The sequence below is a fragment of the Copadichromis virginalis genome, linkage group LG6 (genome assembly GCF_057382275.1).
Source record: "Copadichromis virginalis isolate Kocher_CV1m ecotype Utaka linkage group LG6, C_Virginalis_male_GT1.1, whole genome shotgun sequence".
NCBI lineage: Eukaryota > Metazoa > Chordata > Actinopteri > Cichliformes > Cichlidae > Copadichromis > Copadichromis virginalis.
The window spans coordinates 21,530,625-21,551,677 of record NC_140623.1 but is presented as its reverse complement, the minus strand read 5'-3'; the positions used below and the strand labels follow the sequence as shown (position 1 = coordinate 21,551,677).

The window sequence follows — 21,053 nt, the reverse complement described above, 5'->3', positions numbered from 1 at the left end:
AAAATCCTGCTCCTCACATACAAGGTCTTAAATAATCAAGCCCCATCTTATCTTAATGACCTTGTAGTACCATATCACCCTATTAGAGCACTTCGCTCTCGCTCTGCAGGCCTACTTGTTGTTCCTAGAGTATTTAAAAGTAGAATGGGAGGCAGAGCCTTCAGTTTTCAGGCCCCTCTTCTGTGGAACCAGCTTCCAGTTTGGATTCGGGAGACAGACACTATCTCTACTTTCAAGATTAGGCTTAAAACTTTCCTTTTTGCTAAAGCATATAGTTAGGCCTTAGTTATGCTGCAATAGACGTAGGCTGCCGGGGATTCCCATGATGCATTGAGTTTTTTCTTTCCAGTCACCTTTCTCACTCACTATGTATTAACAGACCTCTCTGCATTGAATCATATCTGTTATTAACTTCTGTCTCTCTTCCATAGCATGTCTTTTATCCTGTTTTCCTTCTCTCACCCCAACCGGTCGCAGCAGATGGCCGCCCCTCCCTGAGCCTGGTTCTGCCGGAGGTTTCTTCCTGTTAAAAGGGAGTTTTTCCTTCCCACTGTCGTCAAAGTGCTTCCTCATAGGGGGTCATATGATTGTTGGGTTTTTCTCTGTACCTATGAAGCGCCTTGAGGCGACTTTTGTTGTGATTTGGCGCTATATAAATAAAATTGAATTGAATTGAAAATAAAATTAACACTTTCTATGACATTTTGGATTTTAAAAATATCAAAAATTAAACAGAACAACTATAGCAGCACGACAGATGCTTTCCCCCCATGTTAGCAAAACAGTTGCCACAGTGTGGTTCCTCTTTCTTTATCAGCAGCTGCCCTCTAGTGGTGCACTATCTGAACTGACACACTACACTACTGACTGGTAAACAAAAGTCTGGTTACCCTTAGGCAAATCACACTTTGTTTATTTCTGAAAAAAGAAAACATGAATAAAAAATGTATCTTCTCATGTTAAAGCTTTGTACTGCCTTTTGTCCTATAAACTTAATATTAAAGGTCAGGCATTGTGTGTGTAACATGACAGGGGTCTGTAAGTCTTACTTACCCTATTAGCACTCAAGATATGTGGGAAAAGTCACTGAAACCAAAGAGACTCACCTAAGTAACTTAAAAACAACTAACAAAGTAAATATTAGGATTACATGGGGTCATGAAAATACTCCAAGAAAAAAAAACAATAAAAGAAGAAAACTTTTAATAAGGCAAATTAAAAAAAAAAAAGCTCCTATAAACTAACATGATCCAAGTAATATTTCAAATCCACCATGATGTACTTGTAGAAAACAATCACATACAGCAATCTTGAACAGTTAGAAGGCTGAAATTCATAAATTGGTTCATGGCCTGACGTCTCACCATACTTTACTTTTTTTTTTTTTGCTTGGTTTTTTTTTCATCCCTTTGCTCTCCAGAGTCAGAACTATATTAGCAAAAATTAGTTATAAAGTCACTTGTCTTTGCTCCCAGGTGGAGTTTAGTTCATTTTAATATGATAAACAAACTTCCATTTGTTACTGTGATTTATTTTAATTTTACCCTGATTTTTGACTTTTAGTATTTCTTTTTTTGTTAACTTATTATTAAAAACAGACTTTTAGTCTCAGACTTTTTAAATAAAGCTTATGAGAATAATAATAATAATAATAATAATAATAATAAAAAATTTAAAAATCACCAGGAGGGTGCATTTGGTGAACTGATGACTTTTCTGTTTCTTTTTTAATATAGGAAATGAATTGAGCCTTTGAAATGCCTCTGTACCAGTTGGTAACTACAGCTGAGAGGATAATTCATCTACCAGGTTAAAAAGTGCAATTAAATCTCTTCCTGGTATGTGGAGGGACTTTATTAGGCTATTTTCATTGGATTTGGTACTTTCTGCATAGTTATGCAGAATGTATCACGTGATGAAATCCACGACAGACGCGGGCAACTATTATGACAGTATTAATACTCTCCATGGTGCTGAAAAACCGAGGTCTGTTTGTGTTTGCTATTGATTGCCCCACTTTGAATGCGTCTTTAAGTCGAGCACTTATTAAATGCATATATACACAAACGCTGCCTTGAAGTCTTTCGACACAAATCACCTCTGATCACTGACGTCCGACACCAAAGCAGCAGCCCTCCAGGACGCAGCTGCAGCCGTATCAGCCTGTGTCAGGGCTTTCCACTGTAGTGCTGCATTCTGATGTAGCCCAGCGGATACACAAACGACACGCTCAGACCTCGCGTTCAGTCGCTGTTTTTAATGTCTACGAAGCATCATGACACTTGCTAAGCAGTGGCTGGCCGGATTCGCGCTCCTGTGCATTTATGTTGCAGCTGAATCGAAAAAGAATTTCAAATGCCCTTCAGGATGCTCCTGCACAAAGGAGACCATCATCTGCGTCGGCATTTCACAGATCCCCCACACTATACCGAAAGAGATCAACTCCCTGTAAGTACATTTCTTTGGCTATGAAGAGGGTTATTAAAATCCGTCAGTGAGTCACGAGATAATATTAATACCGCATTCAGAAGAATAATTGACTCCCTGTAGTGGGATTTCGTGCCTGACGTGTCTGGTACAGACTGTTAACATGTCCCTAATGTGTTTCACTCAACAGGAGCATGGTTAATGGATCAATTGCGGAAATTACAGAGGGGATGTTTTCACTTATGCCTTCTCTTCAGCTGCTGTAAGTACCCACTGATTACTTGGTGATTATTGACGTCTTAGAGCAGTCACACCCAAACAAATAAGGCACACGGATTTATTATTGGTTAAGTTGTTTTTGGTTGCTTTATACTGGAAACCAGACAACTAAAAGTTGTTTTTTAAAGGAAAGTTTTAATATTTTAAGCTGTAGAGCTTTTTTTGTTGTTGTTTTTTTACCTTTACAGGCTTCTTAATGCAAATTCTTTGACTGCAATCAAAGATGATGCTTTCTCTGGTCTGCCTCATCTAGAATATTTGTGAGTATTATTAAACAAATTCTTTCTTAATCTAAAAAAATCTCAGTCACCAACAACTTTTAAACTTATCCCAATACCCAATGCCCACACCAGTGGAGCAGAAAATCAAAAATAATAAACAGTGCACATGTGCTTTTCAGACATGACAAAATATATTTATCTGTCTCTCGTCATTGATAAATCTGTTCTATTACTATTCATGGAACAGGTTCATTGAAGGGAACAAGATAGAAACCATCACCAAAAATGCCTTTCGTGGTCTACGAGGGTTGACTTATCTGTAAGTTTTGCTGTCATCTTCTCTCCTAATCATGACAGCTGAAACAGCAACATTTCGCAGTTAAAGTGAAAAAAAAAACCAGAATTGTGTTTTTTTCCCCCTTCTCATTCTTTGTGTTTCTGGTTTAGCTCCCTTGCAAATAACAAGATAAGGTTTCTGCCGAGGGATCTCTTTTTTGACTTGGATTCCTTGCTGGAAATGTGAGTAAGCAGTTGTTGTGTCAGCAGTGTGTATGTGGGTGTGTTTAAGAGAGAGAGAGAGAGAGAGAGAGAGTGTGTGTGTGTGTGTGTGTGTGTGTGTGTGTTTTTCTAACTGAAGCTGACTCAGACTGCACTTGGCAGTGTTCAGCATTAAATCCTCCGAGTGGTATGATATCTATCTATCTATCTATCTATCTATCTATCTATCTATCTATCTATCTATCTTCCAGTCATTCTTCTCTCTTGTCTTAATCCTTTGTTGTTGATCATTCCCTCTGTGATGCATCAGAGATCTGCGAGGCAACTCTTTCCAGTGTGGCTGTGAGAACAAGTGGCTGATGACATGGCTGAAAAACACGAATGCCACAGCATCAGATGTCTTCTGCGCAGGCCCCAGTGACATGAAGAGCAAGCGGCTCAATGACCTTCCTATTCCACCGGGCGAATGTATTTCCACAGGTGAAATAACAAGGGCACGATGAAAGGCATTTCTGTCATTCTAAAATCAATAAAAATGTTGAATAATTAATCATTTGCTCTCAAAAAGAAACAGATTCAAGGTTTGCTAACATGTTTCCTCCTGAAAACATATACATATCCACACATGCTGCATAACCTTTGCAAAAAAAACCAACAACACACACACAAAAATCACAATACGTTTATATTTGCAGATATAAGAATGAAACTGAGAGCCAAATGCCTGTTCCAAATCTCACAACAATCCATGCAGCAGTTGCTGAAATATTTTGTGCAAAACCTTATGGTCACTGCAAATGACTGTTAAAAAACATACAATCTCAAAAATAAAATATTACTAAGCTGAAAGCCAAATTTAATAGCCCTGAGTACATGAATGAGGCTTCTCAAAGCACTGAAATGTAACTGAAGCTGTGAGTATGTAAATTTTGGTGTTTTCACTTAATCAGCAAACCAGCAGTTTCTGTTTTTGTCCGCATCTCACAGACTTTGTGCGTCATCAGTCCATCCCCATTCAGTCCATATCAGCGGACATCTTCTCCTTCAAAGACGACATCTTTGTAGCGATGGCCGCCCCAAACTCCAACAGCTGCATAGTCATGGAGTGGGATCACATTGAACTGAACTTCAGAAAATTTGATAATATAACAGGTTTGATAACATCCATGAAGCTGGTAATGTTATTTTTTTTTCAGTGTCAGTAGATTTCATGAAAAGACCAAAATAGATCAATGAATGGTCCTGCATACATTTTAACTGCACATCCGAATCATGGATATTGACTAACTGACATCCTCCAGGTCTGAAAAATGAAGTAACAGTTGATAATCAAATGGCCAACTGAGACTTGATCTGACAATTTGAGACAGTTGCCATATATTTAAAATACCCAACTTTACAGAAGAACATTTAAAGAATATTTTTGTGCAAAATACTTTTTTGGTATATAAAAGTAATAACCCCAGCAGCTGTAGTCTCTGTTACATGTGGGTAATCAGATACAGTTCTTCCACCAACTCTGTGTGAAGCTTTTAACCGTGCACCCCACTGATCCTCACTGAACACTTTATTGCAGTAAGACAGGAAATGTCTGATCAAACATCATCTCCCAGCAACCTCCTGCATAAAAAGAAAGAAGGTAACCAGGGGAGCCACTGCTTAGGTTCATCTTCCAACTCACCTGACAACGACGCCTGCTATATGCTAAAGTTAGCTGATAACTAAACACTAGTTGTATAAAAAAGTGAGGCCAGAATCCCTAAAGTCCATTACATTCATCAACAGCTGAAAGAAACAAAAATCCAACTTTGTCCTTGGTCTTGTCTTGGTCTGAACTTTGGTCTTTTCATGCTTGACCATAATGATTTTAATACTGTCATCATAGAAGTCATAGAATTCACAGATCCTTCAGAGTACGTTAATTTTCAACTAATACTTTCATTTTCTGTGTTGTATTATTAATGACCAACTTTTCTTCACAGGGAAGTCTGTTGTTGGATGCAAGTCGGTTCTAATTGAAGACCATGTCCTAATAATAGTCACCCAGCTCTTTGGGGGTTCCCACATTTACAAGTTTGATGGTCAACAAAACAAATTCATCAACTTTCAAACTATTGAGGTGTTCAACATCTCGAAGCCAAATGATATTGAAGTCTTTCAGATGGAAGGTCACTGGTACTTTGTGATTGTGGACAGCTCCAAGGCAGGCATGTCTACTCTCTACAAGTGGACTGACCAACCAGAACGCAATGAAACTGGTTTCTACTCCTACCAGTTTCTCCATGAATGGTTTCGTGATACAGATGCTGAGTATGTTGAGGTGGACGGTAAGTCCTACCTGATCTTAGCCAGTCGCTCTCAGTCACCAATCATCTACCTGTGGAACAGGAGTACCTTAAAGTTTATACTTCATAGTGAAATCACAAACGTTGATGATGTAGTGGCTGTCAAAGCTTTCCGGGTGGAGGGTGACTTGTATCTGGCCATGGCTTGCTACATCGGTGACTCCAAAGTCCTCAAGTGGACCAACAAGCAGTTCATTGACGTGCTGCCTCTTCCCTCTCGAGGGGCGATGATCCTCCAGCCGTTCACCTTCGCAGACAGGCACTATCTTGCTCTTGGCAGCGATTACTCTTTCACACAGATCTACCTCTGGGATGCAGAGTCAAAAACATTTCACAAGTTCAAGGACATTTACGTGCAGTCACCCCGGTCATTTACTGTGGTGACCACTGACCGAAGGAGTTTTATTTTCTCCTCCAGCTTCAAAGGGAAATCGATGGTCTTTGAGCATATATTTGTAGATTTAAGCTTATAATAACTACAAAAGCAGTACTGATCAAAATATACAGTGCTTAAAAGAAATTATGAGACCATTGTAAATGCTGGCGGATTAACCTTGCAGAAACATTTAAAAATGACTTGGCAATTACCAGTACTGATAATTTAGGACAGCTGTGGGATGAACCTCATGGTGGTGGTCAAATAAATTTGTTAAGTACTGCATGTTGGTTAGTCGCTTCATAATGAGTGTATGCTGTCAAAGAAGTGTCAAATGCTGTGTATTGTACTTATGCAACTAGATTTATCGTTCTTGGTTTGAAACTAAATTTAATCAAGTTTTCTGCAAATAATGTGATATGGATTCAGAAAATTATGAAGGCTAGGTTAATGTTAGACCAAAGTAACTAAAGGCTGACAGAAATATAATATGACAATGCAACTGCATTAAGAAAATGTTATGGCAATACCAATACATCCTTAAAAAGGCTTGGCTTTTATCATAATTCTGTCAAGCCAACAAGCCAGACACTGTCCACACTAGCCAAAGATATCACAGACTATTACCCTCCTGCCCTACACAGGAAGTTAGTGAGAAGCGTGACCATTTACACCCTACAGCTGATGGTGTAGCTGTGCAAGCAAAACAAACTTTGTATGTCACGTCAAAATGAACACTGGCAGAAGCAAATCATGTTGTATGGTGTTGTATACTCTGTTTAATTTGCCACGTCTGAAGGAAAAAATGACCACCGTTATCGACATTGGTATTGCACAGATGTCACGGTTTTTGTAGTTTCAAAAAATTACAAAAACTGTGACATGTAGCCCTCAAAATTTTGGTATTTGAAAAAAGTGTGCATTTTTGAGGGTTTACGCTTGGAAGTAAAATGCTGAATGTTAGTCAGAAAGTCATGGGGAGTAAAAAAATGGACACTTTCTCTGAGAAGCCATCAAAAATTTTGAAGCCATTTCATTGCAGTAAGTGTTATGACTGCAAAGATAAAAGTGCATGATGCACAGTTTTCTTCCTTACCTGAAAACAGAATATCCATCCATCCATCCATCCATCTTCTTCCGCTTTATCCGGGGCCGAGTCGCGGGGGCAGCAGCCTAAGCAGAGAAGCCCAGACCTTCCTCTCCCCAGCCACCTCCTCCATCTTATCCGGGGGAACACCAAGGTGTTCCCAGGCCAGCCGAGAGATATAATCTCTCCAACGTGTCCTGGGTTTGCCCCGGGGCCTCCTCCCGGTGGGACATGCACGGAACACCAACCCCAGGAGGCGCCCAGGAGGCATCCTTTTCAGATGCCCGAACCACCTCAGCTGGCTCCTTTCGATGTGGAGCAGCAGCGGCTCTACTCTGAGCCCCTCCCGGATGGCCGAACTTCTCACCCTATCTCTAAGGGAGAGGCCAGCCACCCTTTGGACGAAGCTCATTTCCGCCGCTTGTATCCGCGATCTCATTCTTTCGGTCACTACCCACAGCTCGTGGCCATAGTTGAGGGTAGGGACGTAGATCAACCGGTAAATTGAGAGCTTCGCTTTTACACTCAGCTCCCTCTTCACCACGACGGACCGGTGCAGCGTCCGCATCACTGCAGCCGCCGCACCAATCCGTCTGTCGATCTCCGGCTCCCTTCTCCCATCACTCGCGAACAAGACCCTGAGATACTTGAACTCCTCCACTTGGGGCAGGAACTCATCCCCGACCCGGAGTGGGCACTCCACCCTTTTCCGGCTGAGAACCATGGCCTCAGATTTGGAAGTGCTGATCCTCATTCCCGCTGCTTAACACTCGGCTGCGAACCGTTCCAGTGCGAGCTGGAGGCCCTCACCCGATGAAGCCAACAGAACCACATCATCTGCGAAAAGCAGAGATGAGATTTTGAGGCCACCAAAGTGAAAGCCCTCCGCCACTTGGCTGCGCCTAGAAATCCTGTCCATAAAAATTATGAACAGAACCGGAGACAAAGGGCAGCCCTGGCGGAGCCCATCACCCACCGGGAACGAGTCCGACTTATTGCCGGCAATGCAAACCAAGCTCTTGCAACGGTTATATAGGGATCGAATGGCCCGTAGCAATGGGCCAGACACCCCATACTCCCGCAACACCTCCCACAGGACACCCCGAGGGACACGGTCGAATGCCTTCTCCAAGTCCACAAAACACATGTAGACTGGTTGGGCAAACTCCCATGCACCCTCAAGTATCCTTGAGAGGATAAAGAGCTGGTCCAGTGTTCCGCGACCAGGACGAAAATCGCATTGTTCCTCCTGTATCCGAGGTTCGACTAGCGGACGAACTCTCCTTTCCAGCACCCTGGCATAGACTTTCCCAGGGAGGCTGAGGAGTTTGATCCCCTTGTAGTTGGAACACACCCTCCGGTCCCCTTTCTTAAAGATGGGGACCACCACCCCGGTCTGCCAGTCCACAGGTACTGCCCCTGATCTCCACGCAACATTGTAGAGGCGTGTCAACCAGGACAGCCCTACAACGTCCAGAGTTTTCAGGAACTCGGGGCAGACCTCATCAACACCAGGGGCTCTGCCACCAAGGAGTTGTTTAACTGCCTCAGTGAGCTCGCCCCCGGAAATTGGCGGGTCATCCCCCTCATCCCCAGACTCTGCTTCCTCCTCGGAAGACGTGTTAGTGGGATTAAGGAGTTCCTCGAAGTATTCCTTTCACCGCCTGACAATTTTCTCAGTCGAAGTCAGCAGCGCTCCGCCAGCACTATACACAGTGCAGGTAGAGCACCGCTTTCCCCTCCTGAGACGCCTGACGGTTTGCCAGAATCTCTTTGAGGCAGTCCGAAAGTCTTTTTCCATGGCTTCTCCGAACTCCTCCCACACCCGAGTTTTTGCTTCAGCCACTGCCTGAGCCGCATTCCGCTTGGCCTGTCGGTACCTGTCAGCTGCCTCTGAAGTCCCACAGGCTAACCAAGCCTGATAGGACTCCTCCTTCAGCCTGGTGGCTCCCTTCACCTCTGGTGTCCACCATTTGGTTTGGGGATTACCACCACGACAGGGACCAACCACCTTGCTGCCACAGCTCAATGCAGCATCTTCGGCAATGGAGATGCTGAACAATGTCCCCAGTCTCCCTTGGAATGCTGTCGGCTTGCTGCCGGTACGTTGGGGTATGTTGAGGGGAGATTAGATCTAATCTACCCTCGGCTTGAAAACAGAATATTACTAGCTTTAACCTAACTCCACTAGATTTATATCAAACTACTTTATGGCCATGCTACTGAGTGCCTATTTAATAGCAACATAACATACATTATTTAGTTTTGATTCCTATGCAAAATGTATGATACTAAGTGTTAATATGGAATAATAACCATAATGTCTATTGTGTGCTACTATGTACCTTTAAAGCCTTTGTAGGAGGCCTTTTCATTCAGTCAAAAAACAAGCGTTCCCTTTTCTTTACAGAACGTTTGATATTTGTCATATATTGTAAAGATTTTTTTTCACACATTAAACAATATTGGAGCCTGATTTTTGAAAATTGACAGTTAGATAAAAATGACAAAATGCCAACTAGTATAATCAATGTGTTTTGATAGCTTTGATAACAAGTTTCTCCTTTAATTATTCCTAATGCACTACCAACAGTGATGTATACATATTTTTTCCCACGTCATTAAAAAGTAATGCTGAAAAATAATCATGTTTTTCAGATCTTGAATCCCATGTAAGAACAGTTTGTGGAAATGGATTAAAGAACATTTAACCACACGTGTTGTATTAAATTGTTTTTCCATCATGTTTTGCTGATGTAAACATGAAACCATTAAAGTAAAGATAAAGTGTTGCAGACAGCATGTCTTAAACTGAATGTACTGTCCGTGTTTTTTGATTAGCATAAGGACAAAGACAGAATCTCATGTTTTGTTGATTTTAGGAAACAAGAAGATGGATAAAGTATTGTGATAGTGTGGGACAGTTTTCCCTAGTAGTAGTGATTATGGTTCCTTTTATAACCCTGACTTAAATTGCTCGCCACTTGTCTACAGCATGCCATCAACTGTATAAATGATTATTCACTGACCAATCTTAGGGGTTTGTGCTTTACACAAGAGCGTCATAAATACAACTTCAAGCCAAAAAAAAGGGGAAAACTCACACCAAACAACCATATAACAACAACAGCACTAGTATAAAAAGGTTTAAGGTTTAGTCACATTTGACAAAGAAAAAGAAAAAGTAATTTAAAGGTTTTCCACGGTAAATCACATCAGGCTCAAAAATACTGTTTATTTGACCTGTATGGTAGAATTTTGGGACACAGGAAGCTCAAATGGCTATTGCATATTTATTCAGTTCAACAGTGCAGTTAGTTTTAGTCTTACAGCATCACCATCATCATAATCATTATCATCAACAACAACAACAATAATACTTTAATCTTGACGACATCTGATAAAATGTCATATTTTGAAATAAAATATAGAGATCAGCTGTATGCTGACAGCGTTAATGCCTGCCTTCGTTTTAATAAAGTTAAACCATCTTATTTTCATGATTTGGCACTAGTTAAGCTATAAAAAAACAAACAAACAAAACAGAGAAACAAGTATTTTTACCCCAATTCTTATTGACTATTTTACAAATAGAGGGACATTTATTGCCTAATACAGGGGTGGGCAATTCCAGGTCCCGAGGGCCGGTGTCCTGCAGGTTTCAGATCTCACCTTGGGTCAACTCACCTGAATCACATGATTAGTTCGTTTCCAGGCCTCTGGAGAACTTCAGGACATGTTGAGGAGCTAATTTAGCCATTTAAATCAGCTGTGTTGGTTCGAGGACACATCTAAAACCTGCAGGGACACCGGCCCTCGGGGCCTGGAATTGCCCACCCCTGGCCTAATACATCATTTGTCACGCTCTCTTACTTGTGTAGGGGTGATTACTATAATAAACACACACAACAGCTCAGCTGTTAGGCATCTCGTTCCGTTTTGGTTATTTTGTTTTAGTCTCTTTCTGTTTTACGAGGTTCTGTAAATGCGACGTGACGCTTTTCTGACGTCGAGACGGACGGAAGTGATGCAAATCGCGTTTCTCGATCGCTTTAATCGGGTTTGACTCTGATTTCTGCAGATGCAGAGGGGTGATGCTTCTGTGAAACTCACTGTGCTTGGGTAACCTTTGTTCCGCCGCAGGACGCGATGGATCCGTCCAGGAGGAGCGAAAGTGACTGGCAGGGGCTGGTCAGTGAGGTGAGACTGCGAAGACGCAGAAAGGACGAGAATGAGGAAAGAGCGTAAAAAACCTTCACTGACGCACAATAATTGTGGGACAGGTGTCCTGACCGGCTAAAATACTGTGGCGTACATGATCGTTTCACTGTTTTAGTTCTGTCTGCTGTCGCTTGTTCGGATCCACTGAAACACTTGTGTCCAAATTAATCCGAGCTCACGGGATTAAATCTCAGCTGCTGTGGTTTCTCTTACCTGCAAGGACTGCACATGTATGAGGAAGAAGATTTGAGTTTCCTTGTGCCTGCTGAGCCCGTTGCCTTGAAAAGTTACTGACTTGCACCACACTGCGAGTTGCAGCTTTAATGAAGAAACACGTTCAGATGGCTGCATATCAACGCGTTTGCTCGAGTATTTCACTTGAGTGCAGTCAGTGTTGAACTGCTTTGCATTTAAGCTACTGGAGTAGTTTTATCCTAGTCTGTGCTTCATGCTACTATTTTTGTCCACAGCTTTGGTTGTGCAATACTTTGCAGACATACACTCATTAGCCACTTTATTAGATACACCCTGCACTGGGTTGAACCCCTTTCCTTTCAGAAGTGCCTTAATTCTTCATGACATTAATTCGACAGAGTACTGGAAACATTTTGGTCCATATTTACATGCTAGCATCACACATCCATGATGTAAAGCTCCTGTCCCACCATCTCTCTCTATTTGACTTAAATCCGGTGAATGTGGAGGCCATTTGAGTACAGTGAACCCCTGCTCAAGAAACTAGTTTTCACAAAGGGTCAGAGGGCATTGTAGCCTCGGTTTCCTGTTCATAGTTGACAGGAGTAGCACCCTGTGTGGTCTTCTGTGGCTGTAGCCCATCTGCTTCAAGATCTCATGTATTGTGCATTCAGAGATGCTCTTCTGCTTTTGAAAATGTTTAACCAATACATCAGATGGACAAGCAGTTAAAATAACAAGGAGCTGCAACGCAAACCGTTGGTATTTTTTTTACCATCAGAAAACGTTTTTGTGCCACTATAGTAGTGTATATATGTGGGTTGTTTTGTTTGTTTGTTTTTCTTTTACATGTTTCACAGTGCATTTGGTCTTTAATGATGACCAGAGAACTCTTTAGCCCTCAAATAATCAAATAACGTTATATTGACTACATGCCAGAAGCTTTTGTTTTTCCTCAAAACCTTGCTTTCTCTGCAGTTCCTGGTTTGTAAGCGGAAGTTGGAGAGTAAGAAAGAAGCTCTTCTGATTCTGTCTAAAGAGCTGGACACCTGTCAGCAGGAGAGGGATCAGTACGAACTGATGGCCAACCAGCTCCGTGAGCGACACCAGGGACTCAAGAAGAAGTACAGAGAGCTCATTGTAAGCTGATCTGACTCCGTTTTAAAAGCTGCATCAGAGCAGAGGATAAAAACTACTGCTATTAAACTTTGTGGCATCTAATGACAACTTCCTTTGTCTTTGTGTCACTGACAGGATGGAGATCCTTCTCTGCCTCCAGAGAAAAGGAATCAAGTAAGAGATTTAAAAATGCTAATCACTGCACGCAGAACTGTCTTAACTGTACTTTGATACACTGGCATTTCACAGTGATGCTGGAGACTTTCAGCAAAGTCAGTAATGTGGTCACAAGTTGGAGATCTCTTTGGATGGGATGCTTAACACTTTACTACTAATATTTACTCCTAACTATTAACATCTCTACGGCGCTCTTTGTTTGACAATTACAGCAGCTTTATCTTAGAATAATACATCAGATCTTTGCCTGTCTATTTGTCCACAAACTTCTTATCCGTATCTGATGTTAAGATCTCATCATGCTTCTTAGCATGAAGTGCCAACATCCTAAAATGATCCATTTTTATCTATGTTCCTCTAAAACTTTATAAAGTCATTGTATCGTTTTATTTTTACGATGGTAACGTCTGATTTATATCAACAAAAGTTGAGTTTTGTATTATATATTTATCGCGTTACCTAGAAACCACTTAGCAACAAGCTCAAATCACCCAGTTTTAGTGTTTATGCGCCTACAGTACAGCACCTTCTAATGGGATGGTATCATTTTCATTTCACAGTCAACAGCATGAACGGCCTAAACAGTGCTGTAGCATGGGTGTGTACTACTTATCATAATGTGTCATAGCATGACACACACAATGTTCTCACAAGTTGCTCTCTGATATAAAACTGTTGGTTAATGACACAGTAACAAAGTCACCACTGAATGAATCACAGATTTAAAAAAAAAAAAATGTAATGACGATTTTATTTTTATGATGCATTTGTTTACATTCAAACTCAGTGTGCTTAAGATCAACAATAAAAACTGAAAAAACAAGAAGAACAAGAAAATAAAACCTTAAAAGAATTTAACCTGTTTTCTCTCAAAGATCACACAGAAGAAGAAAAAGATTTGGGAAACATATTTAACCACAATTTCTTTCTTTTCTTTTCTTTTTTTTTAAAGAATTTTACGTTTGCTTGTTTGAACCTAATGTTTCAAATTGGAATGATAGAAGCTCATTTTTTTTCAAGTACATTATCTGTCGGGCGCTGTACCTGGAAGACTTCTATTCTATATATATATATATATTCACAAACCAACTTGACAAATGGGGCTAACATGTCTCTGTATTTACTTCATGATCAGGTGAATTTAGCCCAGCTACTGACAGACTCCAGAGAGCGAAACTCTCATCTGTCCGAGGAGGTGAAGGAGCTGAAACAGCGACTACTGGAAGCTCAGGGTGATAACAAGGTATGTTTCTAATGTATATTTGCTGAATCTTTGCCTCTCATTATTCATAAATACATTTCCAACATACCTTTGTACACTTATTTGTCAGTCTAAGTAACGATCAAGTGGATGAGCCTTGTTTATTTTAAGGACAGGTTTCAAATTGTACTGTACAAACACACCAAAGGTGTATAATTGTAGCTTAGTTGAGACTTTTCTTACTTTGTGCTATCACAGCTTCTACGGATGACCATCACCAAACAGAGGCTGGGAGACGAAGAGGTCGGCGCCCGACACTTTCCCGCGCATGAGCGAGAAGATCTGGTCAAACAGTTAGAAAGGGCGAGAGAGCAGGTGAGAGCCCCCTGCTTGATTTTGACTATTCAGCTGATATTCACATAATGGTTCACTTTTTTATGATTTACATTTATTATATACATTATATACTGCCATTTAATAGTTCTAATTGGTTCTTGCATTAGAAAAAGAAAGTTTATATTTATTTATATTTTATTTGTAAGTATTTATTTTAATTTATTTTAAAAGCAACCACATGAACCCTATTTCCATTTCAGCAAACCCAGTGTTTTCACCCTTAGCTGTCACAAGGTCACCATATCAGTATCAGATGAATATGATTTAAAAAGTATGATAGTTTAAAATATCACATGAGAAATAAAAGTGTTGTGCAGGAAAAAAATGGAAGCGATTAGCAGTTTTCTTTAAATGTAGGTGAATATTAAAGCTGCTAACACTGGTGGCAATTAGATTTCTTTAAGCTGTGACACTTATTAGATGCTGTGCAGCGAGGTTGCATATCCCTTTCTGTCAACCAGTAATTATACTTTAGATAGATGTAAATATATGTCAAGCACAACATGTACATTTCATCCAAATTGGATTGAATCTGTCCCTTAGGTCAGATTTCCTGTTGCCAGAAGGTGGAAGGTGGCGCTAGGATTATAACCGAATATTTGCTTGCAGACCTCTTCTCTTAGCAATAACGTAAAGCTTGGGGGAGATCCGATGATGTTCGTCTGAGTTATAGATGAAATGGCTGACAAAATATCAAAATTCACATTATTTAGCATTTTGATTAAACTGACCAAATAAAAAGCCAGTTTGATTCTGAAGGATTGGCATTATTTAGTGTACAACTGTAAATGGGGGGGGAAAAGAGAACACAAAAATGCAGGAACGGGGTGCTAGTAAAGCTTTTATGCATAGCCACAAGTGTCATCAACTTTAAGCAATTCTGCTGGTTGTTCAAAGTTTAATTTGTTTTTTGAGTACGTCAAATCCCTCAACAATGGATTGATTTCAGGAAATAATACCGGTAATAAAATTTGGAGTTTCAAGGAGGTCCTCGCATTAGTTAGTTCCACTTTTAATGAGAAGATGATATATATTTGACAAGAAGAGACTTGTATTGCTAGATAAAATTGTCCTACATCTTGAATCTTGTTTGGGTGCAGAACGAGGTGCTGGAGAACAGCGTGAAGTCGCTCACGGATGAGCTGCAGGATGTTCGAGCAGAGCGGGACGTGTTTCAACAGAAGGCTCATCGTCTCAATGTGGAGATGAACCACATTGTAGGGAATGATGATGTCCGCATCTTAGACATCGACGCGCTCTGCATGGAGAACAGGTTTGTTGCTCTTTTAAAAAGATCATTTTAAGTAGTACCTCTGTGATTGGCTGGCATGTTGAAGCAGTGATTTTCAAAAGTCTATTCATGTACACGTGCTGTCTTGCAATATATAGTTACATACACTGATCAGACATAACATTATGACTAGAGATGGCACGATACCACTTTTTTATGTCCGATACCGATACCGATATCATAAATTTGGATATCTGCCGATACCGATATGAATCCGATATAGTGTTTTTTAATCAACAAAACTGTTTTTTTTTAAATATCTTGCTGAATTTTGTATAAGTTCATACTCAAGTTTAAAACAACAACTACACTAAAGCTATTCTGTTATACCTGTATGCAAAAAAAAATGTTTCATAGTTCAGCAATACTGATCAATCTAATAAACTTAAACCTACACCATCCTCCCTATTCTGGTATTTTAAAGAGTACTTAGCGTAAATATTAAGCAACCTAACTAATAGGGTTCCAACTCCCAGCAACAACAAAAATAAATAAATAAAAAATAGGGAACCACCCCTCACGCGCCACCTCATGATGCTTAATCGACGTAATCAACCTTAATTTGATGCAGTGTGAAAAAAAAAATGCACAGAAATCAATTATTTTTCAAGAAATATTAAATAGATTCAACATCTTTCTTCAGCAAAATTGCAGACTGCACAGATGGTACCTTCCCAAAGGAAAAAGTACTATAGCTTACTAGGGTATATATATTAGACTTAATAGTTACTATATACAGTAATGGACTTCTATTCCTTTTACATCAAATTAAAACTTTGGGTGTAAGATTCGGATAATTATTTATTAAAAGCTAGACATTTTAAATGAGAATAAAGAAAAGTGTGTCTTTGTGCCCCTTTTCCCTGTTCATGCCCTATCGGCCCCCCTGGCTAAACTTTGCTAGATCCGCCCCTGCACAGTTACAGCCGTCAGCTACGTAGAAAAAGATCCTGGTGTAGAAAGAAATATTAAATAAATTCTAACAACAGCTTATCAAGCTTAAACGTGCTGCTGTTGTTCAGCCGCTGGTTTCCTCTTTCTGGTGCAAAGTGGGCCAAAAGCAAACGAGAGAGACGGACTCGCGACAGAAAAGCCGATCAGCTGATCGTTAAGCAGTTTCATGATTGAAGTAGCAGCAAGAAGAGGCAGTCGCTTGTTAAGCTTAACGCAGGAATGCTTTACAAACATTCAGAGATGGACTTACACACTTGCTTTACTTCTCTCGGGGATAACTTTGTCGGAGATGAAATGCCGGGTTGCTAGCCAAGCTCCACATGCTATCCAGACCACCGACAGGTCCCGCATGCCACAGCCGCTCTATCACGTGATGCATACTGCTCCGACTGCTAACGTTCTGAGGTGAGTTACGGCGTGTTGCAAGTTTTGTGAGGTGCTTTCGTGATATTTAATGGATCGGATTACATTTTTTATTTTTCTCCGATATCCGATCCAGTAATTTAGGTCAGTATCGGACCGATACCGATACGTAATATCGGATCGGTCCATCTCTAATTATGACCACTGACAGATCAACTGAACAAGACTAATTATCTCTTCATCGTGGTACCTGTTAGTGAGTGGGACGTATTAGAAAGCAAGTGAACATTTTGTCCACAGAGTTGATGTGTTGGAAGTAGGAAAAATACGCAAGCATAAGGATAGTTCAGGCTCTGGCCTCTTTCACCAGGATGATGCACCCTGACACAAAAGCAAAAATAGTTCAGGAATGGTTTGAGGATCACAACAACAAGTTTAAAGTGTTGACTTGGTCTCCATATTCCCCCAGATCTCAATCCAATCAAGCATCTGTGGGTTGTGCTGGACAAATAATGAGTCTAGGGACAAATGGGGTCATAATGCTGTGCTTGATCTATATATACAGAATTTAGATAAAGATTTACTGAGAAATTCTTCTCTACTGTTGAAACAGGTTAAACTGAACAGCATTTGTGGTTTCTGACATTTCAGGTATTTGCATGAGCGACTTAATCAACTTCAAGAAGAGGTCAACTTGCTCAAGACAAATCTGCTGAAGTACAAGGTAGTTGTAGTTTTTTTTTTCTGTAATTTCATATATATTTATTGTATGTTATCCTTTTTTTTTTTTTTTTAAACTCTTTCTTTTCTCCAAACTGTTTCCTGCTGATGTCAGAGTGCCCTGGAGTGTAGGAAGACCTCTAAAATCAGTGGAAAGCCCAACAGCAGTGCTCTGACTGGGGTGCTTTCTGCTAAACAAGGTCAGAGGAATCATGCTAGTTCAAACATCTACACTTTCTATTATGCACATATTACCCTTTAAATGTGTGAGTTCAGTTTTATTCAGTGTCTCGTGGGAAATGATGACTGCTGTTTCTTTTAACCGTGGCTCGTGACGTGCTTGCAGTGAAGGAACTGCTGCTGTCTGAAGAAAACGGCTGCAGTTTGCCGGTGACTCCTCAGTCCATCTCAGACCTCAAATCTCTCGCCACAGCCCTGCTGGAAACCATCCACGAGAAAAACATGGTGATTCAGCACCAGCGCCAAATCAACAAGTACTAAAATTCAGACTTCACTCGCACTCTTATTATGTGCTCCATAGATCACGGGTGTCAAACTGCATTATAAATAAATGCTCCTGTAGTAAATGAAAGAAATCTGTTAGCATGAGTTGGTGGACTTAAATTGTAAGAAATAAATGTGTAAAATTACAGAAAAAGCTCTGGTGTGCCGTTGCCCAGACTGTTCTGCAGAACATTTTTGTTAAGTCACAGAAAACTTTTTGTTTTGTTCTTAGTATAAATGGCCTTGGAGTCTTTGCTATTAATAAAGCCTGCAAAATTTATGAAAATGAAGTTAATAGTCCATAATGTATGCCCTCCTTCACATTTTCCAAGACTGCCAGGCTGATTCTGCCCCCTAGGCCTTTTATTTGACACCCCAGCTGTAGATTTTTAGCCACTTCACTTCTTGATGTAATGATGGGTCAACTGCAATATCCTTTTTTTTTTTTCCCCCATTAGGATTCTTGGAAATCGAGTAGCCGAGCTGGAGAAGAAACTAAAAACACTGGAGATGTCCGGATTATGGAGCCTTCCAGGTTATTATAATTGTCTCAATATACTGAGACATGTGCATATCACTCTAACCTGTGCTAAGAATACTGTTTTTACAATAATTCCTCTTCCTTTTTCTGCCCTTTTGCTTCTTGCAACCTGGAGGCCTGACTTATAATGTGTCTCTGGGAATATGCGGAAGTATGTTTCTCCAAAAACGATGTCATCTACGTCATAAACGCTCAACTTAATCTTCTTCTCATATCTACCAACACTTCTTATCGCTATCTAATCCAACCTTTTTTAAGTAGCTGTTTATGTGAACCACTTTTCTGAAAGCTTACTTTGACTGTTTTGTGATAACAGGGGGAAGAGACGCCATCATCCTGAACACGCAGCTAGTGGATTCGACCGATCCATCTGATTCTCCGGGACAGAACGGTGATTATTCAGTGGAGTTATTCCTCTCTTGGTCAACAGCAGTTAAAATAGGAGCTGCATTTCTTGAATGTTATTTTTCTGATTTGTTCTTAAAGGTGACAAAAGGTCAAACAAACCAGCTGAGCACGAGAGCTCTCCAGAAGACAGTGTAACACCAGCTGCGTCAGATTTTCAAGATGACGCACCAACACCATCATCGTGTGTCGAGGCCTCGAACCAAAACTGCTCACCACAGTTGGACGAGCAAGAGTCCTCAAGGCCTCAAACAGAAATGCCAGCTAGTGAGGAGTGCCAGGAAAGTGGCCAATCACAAAGCACTGCAGTTTTTACCAGGTTTGCAACAGAAGAGGGTCTGAGTGACTCCAGTGCTGATGTGAAATACTTGAACAGACCTGATCCCTCAGACCCCGGCCACTCACAGCAACTCTCAGAGAACTCAGTCCCAACAGCTGGAGGAGAGGAGGAGTCAGATGAATGCACTGTAGGGGGGGAAAGTGTTGAAACAGAGTGTAATGTAATAGAGAGAAATAGTCACGTTACATCATCTACTACTGTGTCTACTGCAGCCTCCGAAGAGCAGCAGGAGGACGTCCTGACTACCGCGGATGTTTGCAGTAGTCAGGAGGAGTTGTGATGTCGCACAGCATTAGGAAAAAACCAAAACTAATTAAAGTATTTACAAAATCCATAAAGCTCTTTAATTATTTTTTAAATAATTCAAAAATCAAAAAAACTGATAAACGAATCTTTGGAAAACAGCATATTAGATTTCAGATGAGTGTGAATGAATCAACAGTGACTCCTACCAAACTGAAGAGTATTAACGATACTCTTCAGATGCTCTATTGTATCTCTGCTTTCACTCGGTGCATTGTTTGAATTCTGCACCACCTTTTGAACTGATGTCAATGTGACCTAAAGTAACTGGACACCGGTGATTCGTCATCCCCAAACCATACTCGCAGGAGTAACAATATTCGCTCCTGTGAGAGTTTCTCTGAGAGTTTTAAAACGTTCATTCATTCACTCGCACGTTTCATGTAGTCTGCATATCTAATGTGGCAAAACAGTGATTTCTCTTTATTAACACCAGAAAAGATGCATGCATCAGTGCTGTATGTGTTATACTTAAAGGTTTCTTTCTGCTTTTTGAAGGTAACATTTACAGAGTTGTCTGCTTTAGGCGTATGAATTCTTTTCCTTATTAAATCACATAATAAAAAGGAGTTAATGATGATCTTTTAAATGACCTTTGTTAGGTCATGAACCGGCTCCTTACTGTCAAGAATTCAGCCCTGGCATGATTTAATTCAGTCACCACGAGGATAAAAGCAATTTGACAAAGATGACAGGAAGCACTGTGTGCTTGTTCTAAATACGATGTGCCCAACGTGAACCAAGCACAAACAGACCTTCTGCTTTACTTAACATTCGCAGCGTATAATCAGCAAAGCCGCATATGACAACGCTATGAGTTCATGAGACCGTATGATGATGTGATATGTCAACAATGTGTAAAAGCTAACAAATGGTTAACATTCAGAGACTACATGTTCTAGTAGTGCTCATCACATCAAATATTACGAAACGGTCAGATAATGTACAGAACAAGCAATATGTTATCAGAAAGTATAATAAAAAATGTGGTTATGATCTGAGAGGAGAGCTAAAAAAGAAAAAAATAGGGTGAACAACAAAGAAGAGCTGGTTCAAATTAACCTGTGCAGTGAATTTGTGGAATAATATG

At 40.5% G+C, this 21,053-nt stretch overlaps 2 protein-coding genes across 3 annotated transcripts; both read left to right on the top strand.

Annotated features, from left to right (window-relative positions):
- The first annotated feature begins 2,135 nt into the window (after positions 1–2,135).
- Positions 2,136–10,029, top strand: LOC146707731 (leucine-rich repeat LGI family member 2-like). Its single transcript, XM_085459251.1, has 8 exons — positions 2,136–2,448; positions 2,618–2,689; positions 2,895–2,966; positions 3,175–3,246; positions 3,375–3,446; positions 3,736–3,905; positions 4,413–4,577; positions 5,408–10,029. Exons 1-8 carry the CDS (start codon positions 2,276–2,278, stop codon positions 6,241–6,243), a joined length of 1,632 nt encoding a protein of 543 aa, XP_085315377.1. The 5' UTR covers positions 2,136–2,275; the 3' UTR covers positions 6,244–10,029.
- Positions 10,030–11,249: 1,220 nt separating this feature from the next.
- Positions 11,250–20,964, top strand: LOC146707730 (coiled-coil domain-containing protein 149-like). 2 transcript variants are annotated; one of them, XM_085459247.1, is made up of 13 exons: positions 11,250–11,433; positions 12,628–12,789; positions 12,904–12,942; positions 14,081–14,188; positions 14,405–14,521; positions 15,643–15,815; positions 17,802–17,874; positions 17,986–18,070; positions 18,217–18,364; positions 18,833–18,909; positions 19,031–19,066; positions 19,232–19,306; positions 19,402–20,964. In XM_085459247.1, the coding sequence occupies exons 1-13, from the start codon at positions 11,383–11,385 to the stop codon at positions 19,938–19,940; spliced, it is 1,683 nt and encodes a 560-aa protein (XP_085315373.1). In that variant the 5' UTR covers positions 11,250–11,382; the 3' UTR covers positions 19,941–20,964. The 2 variants fall into 2 exon arrangements, with proteins under 2 accessions (XP_085315373.1, XP_085315374.1); XM_085459248.1 differs by lacking the exon at positions 19,031–19,066.
- Positions 20,965–21,053: the final 89 nt, after the last annotated feature.

Coding starts and splice junctions, on each gene's coding strand:
- LOC146707730 (XM_085459247.1), top strand. CDS start 11,383: ATGGATCCGTCCAGGAGGAGCGAAAGTGACTGGCAGGGGCTGGTCAGT. Junction 11,434..12,627: donor GGCAGGGGCTGGTCAGTGAG/GTGAGACTGCGA, acceptor CTTTCTCTGCAG/TTCCTGGTTTGTAAGCGGAA. Junction 15,816..17,801: donor GCGCTCTGCATGGAGAACAG/GTTTGTTGCTCT, acceptor CTGACATTTCAG/GTATTTGCATGAGCGACTTA.
- LOC146707731 (XM_085459251.1), top strand. CDS start 2,276: ATGACACTTGCTAAGCAGTGGCTGGCCGGATTCGCGCTCCTGTGCATT. Junction 2,449..2,617: donor CCGAAAGAGATCAACTCCCT/GTAAGTACATTT, acceptor TTCACTCAACAG/GAGCATGGTTAATGGATCAA. Junction 3,906..4,412: donor GGGCGAATGTATTTCCACAG/GTGAAATAACAA, acceptor CGCATCTCACAG/ACTTTGTGCGTCATCAGTCC.